Source organism: Tetrahymena thermophila, assembly GCF_000189635.1.
Source record: "Tetrahymena thermophila SB210 genomic scaffold scf_8254803, whole genome shotgun sequence".
Classification (NCBI taxonomy): domain Eukaryota; phylum Ciliophora; class Oligohymenophorea; order Hymenostomatida; family Tetrahymenidae; genus Tetrahymena; species Tetrahymena thermophila.
Genome location: NW_002476559.1, coordinates 1,492,618 through 1,510,636, shown reverse-complemented (window position 1 = coordinate 1,510,636; position 18,019 = coordinate 1,492,618). Strand labels below are relative to the sequence as shown.

Below are 18,019 nucleotides of genomic sequence, written 5' to 3'. Positions count from 1 at the left end.
TCTCTTAATGGAAGATATACTTTTCAAATATTCGTGTTCTTATTTAGTTTTAGAAAGAGAATTTTTTAAAAAAACTGAAACTTGTCTGCTTAAAATAGTTATAAAACTAAATATTTTTTTAGCTTTTATACTTTAACATTTATTTAGAAAGATTTTAATTTATTCACTTTACTCTTTTATTTCAATTATACTTTATCTGGTATAACATAAATTACTTTTCATGCAAAAATTATTTTATAAAAAAAATTACTTAATAATAAAAATAAATCTATATTTTAAGTAAATATTTTATTTCTTTTAAATTTTGGTTTTTTTGGCAAATAAATAGAGCTTACTGCTTGCTTTATTTAGTTCTAGCAAACAAATTTATTTGTTTCTTTATTTTTTAATTTCAGTTAATAATTTATTTATTAGATAGAGGGCGATGATGAATATAATTTTTTGAATTGAAAAAATTCTTTTCAATTTATCTTGTCTCATAAAAAATTATATCAAACAGAAACTCAAAATATACCTGAAATTTTTTTATTTGAAGTAAACAGTTTGTTTAAAATAATTTAAATCATTAATAAAGTAAATTAAAAACTTTTATTTCCCTGCTATTTAAGATCAATTTTTCTTTTACAAGAAAAGCTTATTGACTATTAAACTTTTACTTATTTTATAACAGAAACTATTTAAAGCTGAAAATTGCTCTGAAAAGCAATTTCTTTTATTTTATTTATTTAAAGTTTTTTTATTTCTTTTTTTATAATAATAAATAAAATTTTCTGTTTATATTATTGAATTTAAATTAATTTATAATGTTTTTACTTAATTTGTTTAAAACACATGAATTTTATATTAATTTATTTGATTGATGATAATAGCCACTGACTTTGAATTTAAGTATAATTAATCCTTAATTTAAGAAGGAGAAATATAAAAATATAAAGTAAAAGTAATCATAATTTTCTAATCACCTAAAGAAATAAAAAATAATAAGTAGATGTTTCTAAATAAATCAATTTTTAGAAGAGTTTTTTAAATAAGTTTAAATATTTTGATAGTAAATTGCTAGTTGAGCTATTAAGGTACACTATGGTTTGCATCATCACCCATTGCAAGCAAGTCTTAACTTGATATTTGCTAAGGTAATAAAGGTGTTACTTTATAGTAGTGCTTAGAGCCACCATTCTAGAATTGCTGCGTGATTTATAGCGTCTAATGTGGGTTACAATTTTCTTGCCTAAATTCTGAAAACCATGAAGTCAATCTGTACAGTTTTCCTGCCAAAATTTAGGTTTAATAAATGTATATTCAGAGTAAGACACAGAACTTATGGGTCGTTGACGCAAACAACCTTTATCTTTTTTAGATTTAAAATCCGCATTTAAGTTAGATTGTTACTAAATCTCAGATTCCAAAGCAGAATTCAGGAGCAACAAATAGCTTTTTTTATTACTAAGGTATAAATAGGCTATTTTTAGTCAATAAATTAGCAGTAGATGTTTATGACATTTAGAATGCTGATCAAATTAATTTTATTTTCACTATTCCTGCTAAATCTAGCACTTCTATGATAACAATAGATTTCAGTATTAATATTATATTCCTTGCTGATAGTAGTTTGCGCTTACTTTAATTTAATAATATATAAGATTATTAAGCTTCAAATAAATAACTTCTTTTTGCTGATAAATGTTCAATAACCCTTTCAAAGGCTCCTACTCTTAACAAAATAGTAAATAGTTAATTTTTATTAGTTTAAACTAGTGAGTAAGTCATATCTGGAGTAGACTTATCTGCATTCATATAATCTGGAAATTGTAATGACCTAAAAATAACGCAATTATTTTCATCAATAGACACATACTTATAATCAATAGTTTCTTAAGACTACTAGTATATATTGATTAATATCAACTATTTGTACATCCAGATAGTGTAGATTAATTACAGTCCGTTAAGTGCTTAACTTTTTTAATAAATTAATATATTTAATTATTTATATTAATTTATGATATCCAAGACAAGTGATTTGCTTTATGTTTCAACACAAGATGATATTTAAATTTATTAAATCAAAGAAACAAATTACAATTAAATTCTACCTTCAGTTGTGAACATTCCCCAAATAATAGTTTATGATAAATTTATAAGTGCTTTGTAATACGCCTATAGCTGTTAATACACTCCATATAAGAATTATCTACTGTCTGCCAAAGGAACAGAAGGAGTGTATATCTTTAAAGAAGATCCTAATAGCCATACTTTGCTTTAAGTTTAGAATATAAATCCCCCCAACTTTACCACTAATCTCAAATTAGCTAAGATATTTAATAAAGACAATAATTTAGTTATTGGAAGAGATAATCACCTTTATTTCTATGATATATCGGACATCAAAAATCCTTAATAAATTTCCACTTTATCTATATCTACAGGAAATTAAATTCGTTCTGCCTACATCACAAAGGATCTAAAAAAAATTATTGTTGCAGGGGATTCTCAAGGAGTTGTCATTGTGGATATTTCTAATTTATCTGCGCCATAGATAATTGCTTCTAAATATTAAGATTTACCTATTAGTTCTAAATGCTAAGATTTGAGTATGGATGCAACTGAGTAATACATTTATGCGTCATATAATGGTTAAGGATTAGTCATTTATGATGTCCATAATTTTACCAACCCTATTATTTTATCTTATATTACTACTTATGGAGGACAAAATGTAATTATTATTTTTTTAAATTATTTAGAAAAATCACCTATTCTTTCAAAAATCAATAATTTTTTTTCGACTTTGTCCAATTCAAATAACAAAATTTATAATTACTGTTAACTTACGTCCAGTAAATAAAAAGCCATTTAATAAAATCTTAAAAAGTTTAATTGACGGTGCTTATCTTATTTTCAAAAAGAATTAATTAATTTTTTAATTGAGTCAGCTTTTTTTGGCTTTCATTAATTTTTAATTAAATAACATATTTTTTTTATTTAATTTATAAGTCAATATTAAATATATCAAACCCTCAAAAATGAACACTTCATTTTTATTTAAAAAAGAACTTACATTTAAAGATACTTATATTTTTAAAAATTAAATCTAAATTTAATTATAATATCCAAAAAAAATATATTACATTAATATTTAATAAAAAAGCAAATATTGATAAATACCATTTTATTTTTAAAAACATATTCCATGTATTTTTAAATGTGATTTATACTATTATTGATGAATTACTATGAAATAAATATGTACTTCCTTAATTTTAATTTCCACAAAAATTATTTTTCCTAATATTAACTCATAAAAATACAAAATAACTCCTTCCCCAACTCCCTTAATTAATTATAATAAACTCTTTAAATTTTTTTAATTTATTAATTTTTACTTTTTTTTTGAGGAAATCAAAAGTTAATAATTTATTTTATTTAAATATTTTAATAAAAAATATTTAATATTTAAAAGTAAAAAAAATAAATATTTATAATAAAAAGATTCGAGTCTTCTAAACAAAACCATTAATAGTTTTTGCTGATGCGTAATTTGGTCTCAAGATCATTGATGTCAGTTAGCCAGCTTCTCCCATGATTTTAGTATCTTTGAGAACTTAGGGATCTGTAAAAGAATGTTCAATTATATATAATGAGACTTTCTTACTATGCACAGCTAGATACAGAGGTTAATTATAGCTTATTGATTTGAGGGATGTAAAAAACCCTAATATTTTGCAAGTCTTCAACTACTAAAATATTGATGGAGGATTGAATATATGTGCCAATTCTGATAAAACAGTTGCATATCTTGGTTTAGCAACCTCAGTTATTAGATTAAATCTTTTCCCCAGCATAAATTTTGACTTGGACATCTAGTTGGTTTCGGAAGGAGAAATTGAAATGAATACCTTATTAAAAATAGGCACAATATTTAAAGTAGGCTAAAAAATTTAAATTAATCTAAACTAAGTTTATCCTTCAAACTAAGCTTATATTAATAATGTTTTCTATTATTCTGACTTTAATATGCAAGATCTCCCATATTGGGCTTCTTATTCTTAAGCTAGCTAATCATTGATTCTTTAACTGGATAAGAATTCTCTTCAGACTAGTTCAGCAAATCAACTAAATAGCAATTAGACAAACTAGATAAATTCGACTCAATATGACAATTAGCTATAAATTTCATAACAACAATTTGTATTTTCAGTGTCTTAAAAGTTGAGTAAAACTGATTTTATTAACAGTTATTTGAGCATTACATAGTAATAATCGCAATAAATATTTGTTGATTGTATATTAGCAAATTTAATTACTCACGACTATTTTGTTGTTTAGACTTCTTAAGAAGTTATAAATGACCTCTTGTAAAATAAATATTAATAAAATATAATTGATTATATCTTTTATATTCTATCTTAAAGGAATAATTATTATCCAATTAATTTTTTAGTAGAAAGCTCTTTATAAGTAAACATAGATGACGAAAGTGTTGCCCCCTCTATCTAGACAATAAGTAGTTAACTTTAAATTTCTTTGGATATAGATAGTTCATAGGGATGCTTTATTCCTTACTAGTACAGTGGAGTGTTGATCTACTTAAATGCTGAGAATACCAAGATTTAACTATAAGGAGATGTAGCTTCAATAAACTCTGTTATTAATAGTGGAATACGGATAGCAAATTTTGTTAATCCTTAATTAATAAAATTAACAATAACAATTAATGACTCTGTTAACTATGTAATAACTAAAACTATAACAGCCTCTCATAAGTATATTATTAAGCTAAACCAACCGATCTCTAATAATCCTTCTTTGAGCTTAAGAGATGACTTTGCCTTGAAATTTTCGAATTCACAATTATATATTATGGAGTCTTTCAGCTACACTTTCAATCCAGAGGTTTTTTTGAATCCTGATGGGCGTGCCTTACATTATACTGCTAAAATTTTCATAAAAGATGAATATTAAACCTTACCTTAATAATATTGGCTTGTTTTCTAGCAAGAATAGAGAAATTTCTTTGGTTCTGTTAGCTCTTCTTAGTTTCAAACAGTAGCAAGAATTATGATTAATGTGACAGATGGCTACACATACGCGATAGATTACTTTGAGATGCATTTTGATCTTATACCTTTTTCGTATATTCTTTTATATATGTTTTAGATTATGAGTCCAATCTTAGGGATTCTAGGATTGTGGAAATATAAATCATTAATGTATAACCGCTTCAGAAAAAATAATTATAGTACAACTAAAATTTAAATTTAATCTGGTAATGAAATTTTACTGCAAATACCACTGCTGGGAAACAAAGTAGAAATTGCTTAAAACATATGGAAAAGCTATTTTAAAAAATTAAACAAAGATCAAGTGTTAAAGGAGCTAAATTAGATTTTAGAACAAAAAGATATGGATAACCATTCTATGAGCTAAAGCAAATAAGATATGGCTGCTTCTACAATTAAGTGCACGCCAGTTTTTAGGAAGAGATAAGAAACGTTTTAGAAACTTTAGAATAAATTCACTCAAAGCTATTTGAGGAGCATATCAAAAGTAAAACAGAATAAAGAGTCACCTAGAAATTAAATTTAAAAAAGTAGAAAAAGTACCATAAGCAGTAGTTTATATTTTAACTAGGATGGGAGCTTAAATAATTCATTTATCCTAGAATCAGTTAGAGAACATTATTAATAAAATTTTAAGGAAAAAAATTTTACTACAGAAGCACAACTAAAAAACTCTTAGTCTATGATCTCTAGAGCTATTGTAGGTTTAGCTGCTTTTTAATTCTCTGAACTTCATCAAATTAGCTAACAAATTTTAAGCTTCCTTAAGAATGTTGCTCTTTAAGAAGGTTATCTAGAAATAGATTGGTATAAAAAATATGTTTAGATCATTGCTTAGCCTAAAAATATTCACTAAGATTAATTTCCTATAATATAATTTTTTGAGAATTGTTTTAATTAAATATTCTAAGATACATTCTAAAATTGTGAAGATAGAGAAGAAAAGAAAAAGTAATCTTTATAACTAATTCCATTTATAAAGTAGGTAATAGAGGCCATTGCATTAGGATTTACATTAGACGGTAAAGGGATGGTCCCAAAAGTCAGAGGTGAATGTATAGAAACAGAGTATCATGACATTAAAAGTATAAGATCATACCGTCCTATTTAAAGAGAAATATACTGCTGTTTTAAACACAACTATGAAGAGTTAGTTGAAAAAGAATTCCACTAAAACTAAGAACTTCCATCATGGATCTAGAGTTTAGATATTACTAACTCAGTCATTTTAATTTAAGGAAAAGCGGAAAATAAAGATATTGGCGAATATGTTTTAAACTTATATAATAAGAAAGATTTTTTAATTAAATAAATTAGACTTTAGATTTCTCCATGCACTGAAAAATAATAAAATTTAAATTCCAATTTATACTTAAATATATTATCACCTATAATGAACAAATCTTCAAGTTAATTAATTCCTAATGAAGAAGGTGTAAATTAAAAATACTTTTTAAGCCCAAAGTAGATAAGATAAAATTCCATTTCTTTATAATTAAATAATTAGAGTCCTAAGAATTCATATTTTGTTAAGACTATTTTCCGTGAAGATACTATTCAAAATAATAATAATAATACAAACTACTTCTATAATGAAGAAATCGAGTAAGACCAAAAAATATAACTATGAAAATAAATAAAATATATTTAAAGTGCTTTTATAAGCAATTTTATACCTTTATTACTATTCTAACTTTAATGATTAGGAATATGATTGAAGTGGGTCCTAAATTTATAAATTCTATTTTGTTTATAAATACAAAATTATATCTTTGTTTTTATTTTTGATTATTTTACACACTGCTCCTTAAATGGATAATTAATTAGAAAAAATAATATTTTTGTTTTGAAAAAATAAATTCTTAAAGTTAATTTAAAATACTTAAACATCTTAAAAGTTTAAACTAAATAAAAATATCTGTCTTTTAAATTATTAGATAGAGTAAATTAAAACTAATTTTAAGAAATAAAAATGTATATTTGATTAGAATTTAAGAATCTTTTATTTCCTTCAATTTACAACCATTTATATTTTTTCCTTTATAAAAAAAATTTAAGAATTTAGAAAATAAATGTTTTATGTTTAATAATAAATACTCATATAAGCAACAGTGGACTTATAAAAATAGGTATTTCAGATCAAAATTTAAATAATTCAGATATAAGAAATCTTCACTCTTGCAATAACAACAAAAAAAATAAATCATAATAATAATTATCACTGATGAATTTTTAAATATAATGTTATCTAAAAAATACCAAAACACTGATAAATCTATACCAAATTCTGCTATTGATAAAAATTATTTATTTATTAACCTCCTTTTTAAATGTTTAAATATTCCTCTATACCCTCGTTTTTATAATTTTAATTATTTTAAAATTTATGATAAACAAATGTAATAAATACAAAAAAAAAAAAAAAAACATAAAATAGCAAAGAGCTATTTATATATGCGAATTAATATATTTGTTTATTTATTTATATATTTATCAATCTTTTATCTTTAGAGACTATTAAAATCAAATTAGTTTAGCTCATACTAATATTCAAAGTTCTTGCATAATTGGGCAAGTTTTTATTAACTATACTTTTCTATACTTTTTAGACAGACAATATAAACACCTTCTTTATTTTCAAAAGGTTATTCTTTAAATATTTCGTATTATTCGAAGATATGATTTTGTAGTTAATGTATTATTTTCTAAAACTTATTACTATTACTGCTAAAGTAGAATAAGCAAGAATTGAATTGTGTGTCAATACTAATAAGCTGCTAATTTTTGCATAAAAGTCAATACATAGTTTGGAATTTTTAGATGCTTTGCATTTCTCTAGATACTACTTAAAGTTGATTCTAGAATCTTTAGTTTTCTTCAGTGAGTGCTTGAATTTGTTCTTATAATTGGATGATTTCTTGCTTAAATTAATTTTATTATCTTAAAGAATCATCTAATGTGGATTAAAGCATTTTATTTTAGCTTTCTCCATCATGAAATTATTATTAAAGATTAAAATAAATCTATTTTTTTTTTTTTATAAAGTTGATGATTTTTTCTTTTTGCAGTTATAGATTTAAGATCTCTTATTCTTATTCTGATAGTTTTTTATTAGCTAAATTTAAATCCTCATTTTTTTCTTGTAGATTTTATTTCATCTCTGATAATTATTTATTTAATTCTTCATTTGAATTTTTCAACTGATTTATTAAATGAACATATTATTCTTCTGTTTGTTTATTTTTCTCAACTCTGGTATTTTTTTCAGATGTTAGAACTTCTAATTCTTTTTGAGCTGTTTACAGGGTTTAGTTTAGATTTTTCTTTTCACCTTCAAACTCGTTTGTCAACTTAACGGCTTTCTCTATTTCTAACTTGAGTAGGTTATTATTTGTGTTAGTAATTTGCTCAGTGAGATTTTTTTTTTAGTCTTCGGAATCCTTTTTTAGATTACTTAATTTCTCATTTAGTTGAGCCAATTCAGATTTAAAATTGTCAGTTTAATCTGTTAGTGTTATCTTTTAGTCATCAAGTTACTTTGTTAAATTTGTAACTTTATCTTTCTCTGTTGTTAGTTATTAATTTAGATTTTTCTTTTCTGTCTCTAATTAAGATGTAAGGTTGCTTAGTTTGCTTTTTTCTTGTGATAGTTGACAGTTTATAGTGCTAATTTAATTCTTTAAATTTTATTTTTCAGTGTTATACTAAGTTAGCTTTTGGGTTTCTTCAGCAAGCTTTTTTAAGAGATTTTCCTTCTCTCTATTTAAATTCTGTATTTACGTTTATATATTTTATGTTTCTTTCATTTTATTTATTAGATAGATGTTTTATTTTGATTAATTAATTATAAAATATAATTAAAATACCTTTAAATATAAAGAACCATAATAGAATATTCAAAATATATTTAATAATAACTATTATTATTAATATTCTAATAAATATTATAAAATCATCATATAAAAATTTTCACTTTATCATTTATTTGAAAGTTTAAAAATTTAAAAACTTCCTTGCTTCTTTCTTTCTGTATGTATGTATTATTTATTTATTTATTTATTTTAAAAATGTAGATAAATAAAGTATTTATCTCTTAATCACTCAATAATAAAATTAATTTAATAAAATTATTTAAGTAAAAGTATAAAAACAAACATATTACTCTTACTAAAAAGTAAAGATATTCTAATATTGGAAAATGTTATTAAATAAAACATCTAAAAAAATTGTGAATTAAATTTTAAAATAAACAGATTTATTTAAACATATTCTTTTATATAATTCTAAAATATTCTAATTCATAAAGAATAATAGAATTTTTAAACTTAAATATCAACTTAAAAAGATGAATTTCCTAACTAACTAACTAACTAACCATGAATAATAGAATAAATTAAAATATATTCTAATTGTTAAAATATTTTATATAGAATTTGTATTCTTGCTTGAATACTTACTTAAAATGTTGATTGAAGTCAAGGATTACTAGCCTTTGAAAATAAAATTCTTATATAATTTAAATGTTTATAAATATATTCTTTTATTAGATTGTAAAATATTCTAAATCTAAAAACATAATAAAATTTTTATTTATCTGAGGCGCCTGATTTTAAGATTTAATTAGAAATTTTGATAATCAAAATAATATTAGATTTTAATTAGAATATTTAAGGTAGTTAGTTAATTACTAATTTTGATATAAAAAATTAATTAACCTTCACTATCATTGATTGGTCACAACAACATAATCTTTATTATCAAGAACAACTTAATAATTTAGAACTTTAAAAAATTTTAACTTTAAATTAAAAATACTTCTTAATTAAGTTTTTTTTTAATAAATTAATTAATTACATATTTTTTACATAGAATTTTATTTTATATTAGATTTAAATATATATCATTTAGGAAGGAAAAAATAATTCAATTAATTATAGTTAAAAAAAATAATCAAGCTTCTTCATAGTATTTCTCAAGGATTTAAAGATTCAATTGATAGATGTTATCTAAGGGGTGAGTTTGTAGGCTGTTTAATAGCCTTTCAAGTGACATTCTTTATAGTTTTATTAGGTATTGCTGATTTGAAATGGCTATCTAATAAGCTATAAGAAGAATTTAAAGAGAAAGAATAATATTCTAAGGAGCACTTTTTTCTCCATCTTCTGAGTATACAAGAGTTGTTTCTAATACCGATAATAACCCTGTATCAAATACCCTTTTTATATCAAACTCATCGCCTTATTCAAGAATTTTTAATATGCTCTGCAGGATAAGCTGAGTAAACTTATCAGATTATTTTTGTTCAATAATGAGCATAAGTTGCTTTAAAATGTCATCATATTGAAGAAAATCTTTAAATTTACTCTAGTAACAAACTTCATTTAGGTAATTTATAGCATAGTATTGATTATGAATTAATTTGCTTTTCAAAACTGGCAATATGTATTTTATTTATTCAGGACTATATATTTATTCTATTTAATTTGGTGTGCTCAATTTCATTAATTTGTTAAGTCCTCTAAAAGTTTGTGCTGCTATCTTCTTGTTTTCAATTCTATTCAACAAATAATTAAAATTAATTTAACATTTTTAAATATTTTCAATCAATTAAAAATTAAAAAATTTTCATTTTATTTATTTGTTAAAAAATAAAAAAAGAGCAAAAAAATAAATTTGATAAAAATTTACTTCACAGTTTTTTAGAAAGCTTCACTAAGCCCAAGACTAATGAGCTTTTAACTAAATTAGGGGTCTGCTTGAATAGTTGTAGATTTCTTCTATGGTATTTGAGTGAGACAAATATCAATAATCCAAATGACATCCTTGATAATTTTAATATTTCCTGTATTCAAGCAAGATATTAATAGTGGAAGAGTGTTAAAAAGCTAGTTAAATTCTGCTTCAGTTTCAGGCGGATCGAAGCACAAAACGCTCACAAGCCAGACTCCGTTTTCAATCATCTGTCTATAATCTTCTTAGCCTAATCTATTAATGTTGTTCGCTTTTTTATAATTAGTTAACTAAGTTTTTTAAATTCATTTTAAATTTTAAAAATCGATGATAAGAAATCATTTTTTTTAATTTATTATTTTTTGAATAGAACTTTTAATTTATTTTAAAGTGGTGAGTTAGTTAGTTAGTTAGTTATTTATTTATTTAGTTACCTACTATTGTTTATAGATGCTCTATAACTCCAATACTTTTAAGATGTTTACGAACTTCTTTCCTATCTAAGCTGCATAAATTAACTAAACCTAAATAAGCAGAAGACTAAAGCAAAGGGTCATTATCTATCTAGAAAGTGTAATCTTTGAATATTGTCAATCCGTTTTTATTAATAATTGAATTTGTAAATTAATCATCGCCTGAAGCTATTATTGCTAGAACATAGAGTCCATCTGCCTAACAAAAAATAATAAATATATCATTTATTTATTTGGATGCGAAATAAATTTAATTAATAGCAAATGTTGTGAATTACTGCAATGTCATTAGGGAGGAGATATTTTCCTTATAAATCCTTTGTAGTGTTAAACAAATCAATGAGTTCATAAATTATATTAGAATCTACCATCAATCTAATCGTGTTTAATTCAACATCTTACTTTGCAGCTATATAATTACAAGTAATAATAACTATTTATTAATTAATATGATGGTTTAAATTACCTTTAAGAGCCTAGCTTTTGAAGTATTAAAGTGCCTATCTGATTTAATCTAAGTCCTAAGACTTCAACTTCTTTATGTTATTGCAAATTATTTAATCTTCCTAAATGTTTTCATATTAAATTTTTTTTTCTTCTTAGAAGTTCATAAAATGCTCCTATTTTGTAAAAAGTTCCTAAGCCATCATCTTAACTCTTTTTTTCTAAAATATTTAATCTCTATCTAATAAAAAAAATCATTTTTAATCCATTTTTTATCGCTTTAAAAGCAAAAAATTATAAATTGTTTTGCTATTTTTGAGATTGAATCATTATTGAAGTAATTACATTATTTTCTCGCTTAATTTTAGAACTATTCCTTTTTAAAGTAGATGAGTCTGTGTATGTCTTCACTTTCATTTGCTTTAGTTTTAAATTTAAAAACATATGCTCCAGCTACTTACTAGTTTGCTATATTTCTAATAAATAAATACCTTAAGTGTCCATTTCTATAACTCTAATTAATTTTCAATCTTTCTTTCTTTCTTAATAAATTCACTATAGTAGTTTGTATCTTTTTTTATATTGATTTCCGACGAATTATTCCGCTAAATTAAATGTTTATAAAACTTAATTAACCTTCAGTCAAACACACTCTAATTTAATTAATTAGAATTTAAACAAATACACAAAAAATAATTAATCAAATAATAATTAAAAAGAGATTTCATTTAAAATCGATCTATCTTTACTCTTAATATAAATTCTTATTAAAAAGAAATTCTAATTAATCAATAAATTAAAACGAATACTTCAACAGTTTAAATTATTTAAATCAGTAGTAAAAGTAGTAAAGATCATTAATTATTTCTTTAGAAAAGGAATTATTTGACCTAACCTTCTAAACTCAAATAAATATATCACACAAAAAACTAATTTATTTATTTATTTTAATATATAATTAATTTACTTGTGGATATTTATTTTGGAAAATAATAAAAAGAGATTTTTTTTTCAACATATTTAATTGGATAATTTATTATTCAATTTATATTTTATCAAATAATGTTTAGCATCTAATTTATTAATTAATATTAGCTTAATACTCGCATTCAATATAGCTAAACTACTCACACTCAATATTCAATGATAAACATTAAAATTTTATAGATAAGTTAATTTTTAATTTCATTCATTCTTAATCACTGTCACTAGAATAATTAAGAATGGATTACAGATTATTTTATTTATTATCATTGCTCTTTGCCTCGTTGGAGACTTCGCCATTATTAATAGATTTTACTTTAGATTCTGTTTCTGAAATTTTTTATATTTTTTTAACAGTGAATACATGTTTAAATTATTTTTTACGGTCATCTTACTTTTCATTTTAATCACTTGCCAAAAAGCTGACAGTGCTTAAAGTATCATTAGTTGAGTCATCATTATAATCTTTTATACGTTTAGTTCTTTGACTTTACAGGAACTCTTCTAGTTTTGATTGCTCATCATCATCTAGCTCTTCATATATATTTTGCTCTATTTAGTTCTAAATTGTTAACTTAATTAGCTCCTCTGGTGTAACATACAGCATTTTCTTACTGTTGTGTCTAATCTCATCCAAAGCATCTAATATTTCTAGCTCTTTTCTGCTATCGTTTGTTCTGTTTTCCAAGAATTTCATTGCATTACCCTAAATTAATTCATTAAAATTAAATTCTTTAATAAAAATTGATTTTTCTTTATAAGCATTTGCAAATAAAAGCAAGATATTTATATAAAAATTAAATTACTTCTTCATCGTTTTCTCTCAATTTTTTAAGAACTTCTTCAGCCTTTTCGTTATCACGCGATGCTTCATAATTACGGGTAGCTAAATAAATATTTATTTGAATAAAATTTAATTTCAAATATTCTTGCAATAGAAAGTTTTTATTACCTCCAAATTCAGCAACGTAGTCATGATTTTTGGGATCTGTTTTGAATGTAAGTTCACTATAGCAGTGAGTGCACTTAAAATAAAAACGATAAATTCTTATTCCCAAATAACTTTCATTTTAAACTGTTTCTTTTCTCATATTAAATTTAGTTCCTATATAAAGATAATTTCCACAAGTGTTGCAACGAACTCTATATTTTAAAAACATTTTAAAAATAAATAAATCATAAAAATTATATTGCAAAATTAAATCAAATTTATAATTAATTATTTATTTATTTACGTCATCGGAAGCATCATACGAACATTATCCTATTTGTCTAAAGGACGCTTATTCTTGATTAATTTTGAAGGATCAAAATCAGGAGGATAATACTTAATTAGAACTTTTCTTTCAGCCATTTGTTTTGTTTTAGTACTTAATTACCTACTTTTTTGGTTATTTCTTTCAAAAACACCTACTATAGATTAATTTTGAAATTTTTTTGTGATTTATAATTAATCAAGAATTAAGTTTATTTCTGATTGTCTATCAGCATAAAAATAGCTAATATTATGAATTGGTGATTGACTACATTAATTGGTAGATCTTTATAAATATATAAATAATATTTCTATAAAATTATCAAACAAAGTAGTTAGTTAGTTAGTTATCAAAAATAAATCTAAATTAATTTGCATACATTTATTTACAAATAATATTTTTTTAAATAAATCATAATCCATCTTCCATATCATCATCACTGTTTCCTTAATACTAAATTTTTCTATCTTTAATGTTGTTTCTCTCAAACGAGTTAAATTTTTACTCTTCTTCTTCGTCCTCAACTTCGTCTTAATATTTTTAAGTTTACCTATTTCTAGCTTAATACTATTCTTCAATATCTGGTTTAATATTAGTTTGTCTTTGCTATTGACTCAGACATTCCCATTTAGTACCTTTTTATTATATTTACATTTCAATAATTATTTAAAATTTATTCACTATTTATCTTAAAAACTTTCCAACAATCCATTCAATCAATCAATAAATCAATCAATAAATAAATTATTTATTTATTTGTTTGTTTTAAAACAGTAACTAAAATGGAATTATTATTAACTAAAACTATTATCCAAAAGATTGTTTATTAATCTAGACTTGCTTATAAAATTATTGTAAAAAATTTATTAAATTGGTAAGTATTTGCAATTAAATCACTCATCAAAAACGTAAAATTTAATAATAGCTTGATTTTAAATTACTGATTTTAAATATTTTTAGGGGCGTCAAAAAAATAAATAAATAAGTTACCATCATGGGGTAAAGCTCGTATACTGGGAAGTAGCATTTTAAAGTAACTGTAGGTTCCAAATATATGATATAGATTTTATGATATGGTTGGGTATTAAAAGGCATAATCAGAAGGTTCTTTTCCGTCTGAACGACTACCCCAAAATTCAACAGCTGTATATCCTTTCATAGCAAGATACCAATTCCATCCATTAAATGCTAATAATACAAATGATAAAACGTAACAGAGGAGCTACACAACTGGGAAAATTTTAGTTTGTACACGCTTTGCTTCTCTAAATCCAGCAGAGTGATGATCAATATAGAAAAACAAACAGCTTAAATAGAATGTAGAAACCATCAAATAAAAAATAAAAGAAAGGAAATATCTATGATTCTCATATCCTACGCAGTTATCTAGCCACGGGCAGTGGTGATCCATTTTATAAATACATTCATTGCAAATGCTGCAGTGGTGAGCTCTTAAAGGCTTGAAATCATTGCATTTACGACATATCTTAGGTCTAGTATCTTAAATATTTACAAAATTGTTAGGATCGTCATCCTCATCACTTTCATCTAAACCATTTAGTTGATAATTCCTATGCCTTTTAACATTACTTTTACCTGGATGAACAAATATTCCCATAGCATAATTAAAGATGATACAAAATCCCAAATAATAGCCAACAATAAGCATTAACAAGCCTACAGCTAAGCTTTTCTCAAAATATATATAGTAAATCTAGCATAAATCATAAATATATGAGTAAAATATCATAATGTATAACAGCAAGAAGAATATTATTAGAGTAATTCCAATGAATTTCATGCATTTCTAAAAAAGATATTTGAACATCCTTCCTTCCCTTTTATTTATTTCTGGCTTTTAATGACTTTTAACAGCTAAAATAGCTCTTTTTTATCTAGTAAATCTATATTAACTACTTAATTGTATTTATTAGTTAGTTTTACAACAAAAAGTATCTTTTAAATATTAATTAAATCCTTACAAAAATAAATTTTTTTTGATTGATTGATTGATTGATAAATTGATTAATTTCTGATTTCACTAGTTAAATTTTACATAATAATTGAATATTTTTTTTGATTTCAAAAATAGAAACAATTAAACAAACAAATCTATATTTTTTATTTTAAAATACGATAAATGCTAATTTTATTTAATTTAATTTATCTAAAATATTTTATTTATTTGGCAAATAATAAATAAATAATTAAACAAATATTGGGAACAAATTGTTAATTTATCTGTTTAAAGTAAATTTTTTTAACTTAAATGAGAGTTCAGAAAATTTAATTCAGCGAATATTATGAATTCAATTTATTTTTGGTTAAACATCTATAATAAACTTTTTTGGTTAACATAAATAATTCCAATAAAAATTCTAATTTAAAGATGCTATAAAACTTAAAAGTAGACAGAGTATTAATGTATGAATGAATGGATAATGAGGTAATTAATTATTTCATTGTAAAATAAATTAAAACAAACAAAAATAATTGGTGAGAAGAGTTAATAGTAACACAAATAATGATAATAAAAATAGCATTTATTAACACTTAAAATATCTAGCTAGCAAGCAAGCATCAGTAAAAAGTAATGTGTTATTATACTAATTTAAGTATTTTTTTAATATTTCTCTTCATTTATTTTTCCTAGGACAAATCAATATTATTTTTTCTAATAAAAAATAAGAGTTATTTATGATTACTTAAAAATTTAAATATTTAACTTAATATTTACCTTAAATCTATTGATAAATGTTAGAGCCTTTTAAATCTGGCCAAATGAGTAACTAAGCCAGATGAATTTTAAGTTTAAATTTTGTTTCCACTTTTAGAATTTTAAAAATCACGAAATTAATTAATTAATTCAATTCTTCAAAATTAATAAATTAATTAAAATAAAAATTTAGTAAATTACTTTAAACCCAGAGTTAAAGATTTAAGACTTATGCTATTTGTTAGAGCTTCAATAAGCTTAGATGCTCCTTATTCCAATATATTATTTTAGCTTATAAAAAATGATTATTGTTAACTTTAATACTGAACTTGATAATAATAAATTTTGTTTCATAAAGACATGAAAAATTAATAATGGAAATAAATTTCTTAAAATAATCATATATGATGAATTTACAAAAGATTAACAGTTAAAATCTCTAAATGTTTGTAGCTTGATAAAGCTTCTCCTAAATTAGATGCACCTTCTGAACCAATTTTATTCTCTCTTTTTTTATTAAGAAATTACTTATTTTTATCAGATAAAATATAAAATTTATATTATTTACGCAAGGGCTAGAGATAATTCAGTTAAATTGTTACAACCTATTAAAGAAAAGCCAAAATTAGATATACCTTAGGAATCTATCATATTATAACTTTAAAACTTGTTAGATTCCAAGAAATATTTATTTATTTAATTTTTTTTTTAATTTTATCCAAATATGAAATACTTCAAATCAATAAATTAGCACTTATATTTTAATGAATGAATTAAGAAATATTTGGTATTACCTTAGCCAAACAGTTAACTTTCTTAGATTTTTGCAGTTTGCTAAAGCAGCTCCGATTTAAGATGCCTTTTAATCATCAACTCTATTACACCTTAGTTTTTTTTTAAAAGTTATTTTTTATTGTTAAAATCATTTATGTATTTAAGTAAGTCAATATGTACCCAATCTAAAGAGTTAAAGATGAAATATTTGTACAATTTGATAAAGAAGAACAAAAGGCATTACATTTTTATTCATTCATAATCTAATAGCTTTTTTAAAGCAATTGGTTAATCTAAGTAATTTAAAGCTTTAAAAAACTATTAAAATTTAAAACAAGCTATTTATTTGTTTTTTTGAATTATTACTCAAAATCAAGCTGAAGCTTATTATGGGATGAAAATGATGATTTTTCAAACTGTTTTTTAGAAATAAATAAAATTTTGAACATTTATAATTAGGAATTAATTTAAATTCACATTTTCCACAGTCTTAAAATAAGATATTTAATTTGACATTTTTATTCTTTATTTTTAGGTTATTAAGTAGTTAAATAAATTATATCTTTTTAAATTAATTTATTT

The 18,019-nt window shown here is 22.8% G+C and overlaps 6 protein-coding genes across 6 annotated transcripts; 1 reads left to right on the top strand and 5 right to left on the bottom strand. All coding sequences in view use genetic code 6, as the record gives it.

The window, feature by feature from the left end:
• Window positions 1–988: 988 nt before the first annotated feature.
• TTHERM_00013610 (transmembrane protein, putative) lies at window positions 989–6,690 on the top strand (the record flags this gene model as incomplete). Its single annotated transcript, XM_001008340.2, has 5 exons — window positions 989–1,577; window positions 1,641–1,723; window positions 2,012–2,716; window positions 3,490–6,495; window positions 6,568–6,690. The coding sequence occupies 5 exons, from the start codon at window positions 989–991 to the stop codon at window positions 6,688–6,690; spliced, it is 4,506 nt and encodes a 1,501-aa protein (XP_001008340.2).
• A 1,165-nt stretch (window positions 6,691–7,855) lies between these two features.
• On the bottom strand, window positions 7,856–8,893 carry TTHERM_00013600 (hypothetical protein; the record flags this gene model as incomplete). Its single annotated transcript, XM_001008339.2, has 1 exon — window positions 7,856–8,893. The coding sequence occupies exon 1, from the start codon at window positions 8,864–8,866 to the stop codon at window positions 7,856–7,858; it is 1,011 nt and encodes a 336-aa protein (XP_001008339.1). The 5' UTR covers window positions 8,867–8,893.
• Window positions 8,894–10,010: 1,117 nt separating this feature from the next.
• On the bottom strand, window positions 10,011–12,211 carry TTHERM_00013590 (hypothetical protein; the record flags this gene model as incomplete). The annotated part of the gene is made up of 7 exons (XM_001008338.3): window positions 10,011–10,614; window positions 10,749–11,061; window positions 11,225–11,462; window positions 11,542–11,672; window positions 11,730–11,948; window positions 12,053–12,127; window positions 12,199–12,211. The coding sequence occupies 7 exons, from the start codon at window positions 12,209–12,211 to the stop codon at window positions 10,011–10,013; spliced, it is 1,593 nt and encodes a 530-aa protein (XP_001008338.2).
• Window positions 12,212–12,896: 685 nt separating this feature from the next.
• On the bottom strand, window positions 12,897–14,045 carry TTHERM_00013580 (cell cycle control protein cwf16, putative; the record flags this gene model as incomplete). The annotated part of the gene is made up of 4 exons (XM_001008337.3): window positions 12,897–13,397; window positions 13,498–13,577; window positions 13,644–13,834; window positions 13,927–14,045. 4 exons carry the CDS (start codon window positions 14,043–14,045, stop codon window positions 12,897–12,899), a joined length of 891 nt encoding a protein of 296 aa, XP_001008337.1.
• Window positions 14,046–14,358: 313 nt separating this feature from the next.
• On the bottom strand, window positions 14,359–15,907 carry TTHERM_00013570 (DHHC zinc finger protein; the record flags this gene model as incomplete). The annotated part of the gene is made up of 2 exons (XM_001008336.3): window positions 14,938–15,907; window positions 14,359–14,582 (listed from the first exon to the last, which is right to left on the bottom strand). Exons 1-2 carry the CDS (start codon window positions 15,773–15,775, stop codon window positions 14,359–14,361), a joined length of 1,062 nt encoding a protein of 353 aa, XP_001008336.2. The 5' UTR covers window positions 15,776–15,907.
• A 620-nt stretch (window positions 15,908–16,527) lies between these two features.
• TTHERM_000013569 (cyclic nucleotide-binding domain protein, putative) lies at window positions 16,528–17,953 on the bottom strand (the record flags this gene model as incomplete). The annotated part of the gene is made up of 9 exons (XM_012795682.1): window positions 16,528–16,621; window positions 16,685–16,774; window positions 16,865–16,954; window positions 17,081–17,170; window positions 17,232–17,321; window positions 17,458–17,547; window positions 17,618–17,707; window positions 17,804–17,853; window positions 17,915–17,953. 9 exons carry the CDS (start codon window positions 17,951–17,953, stop codon window positions 16,528–16,530), a joined length of 723 nt encoding a protein of 240 aa, XP_012651136.1.
• Window positions 17,954–18,019: the final 66 nt, after the last annotated feature.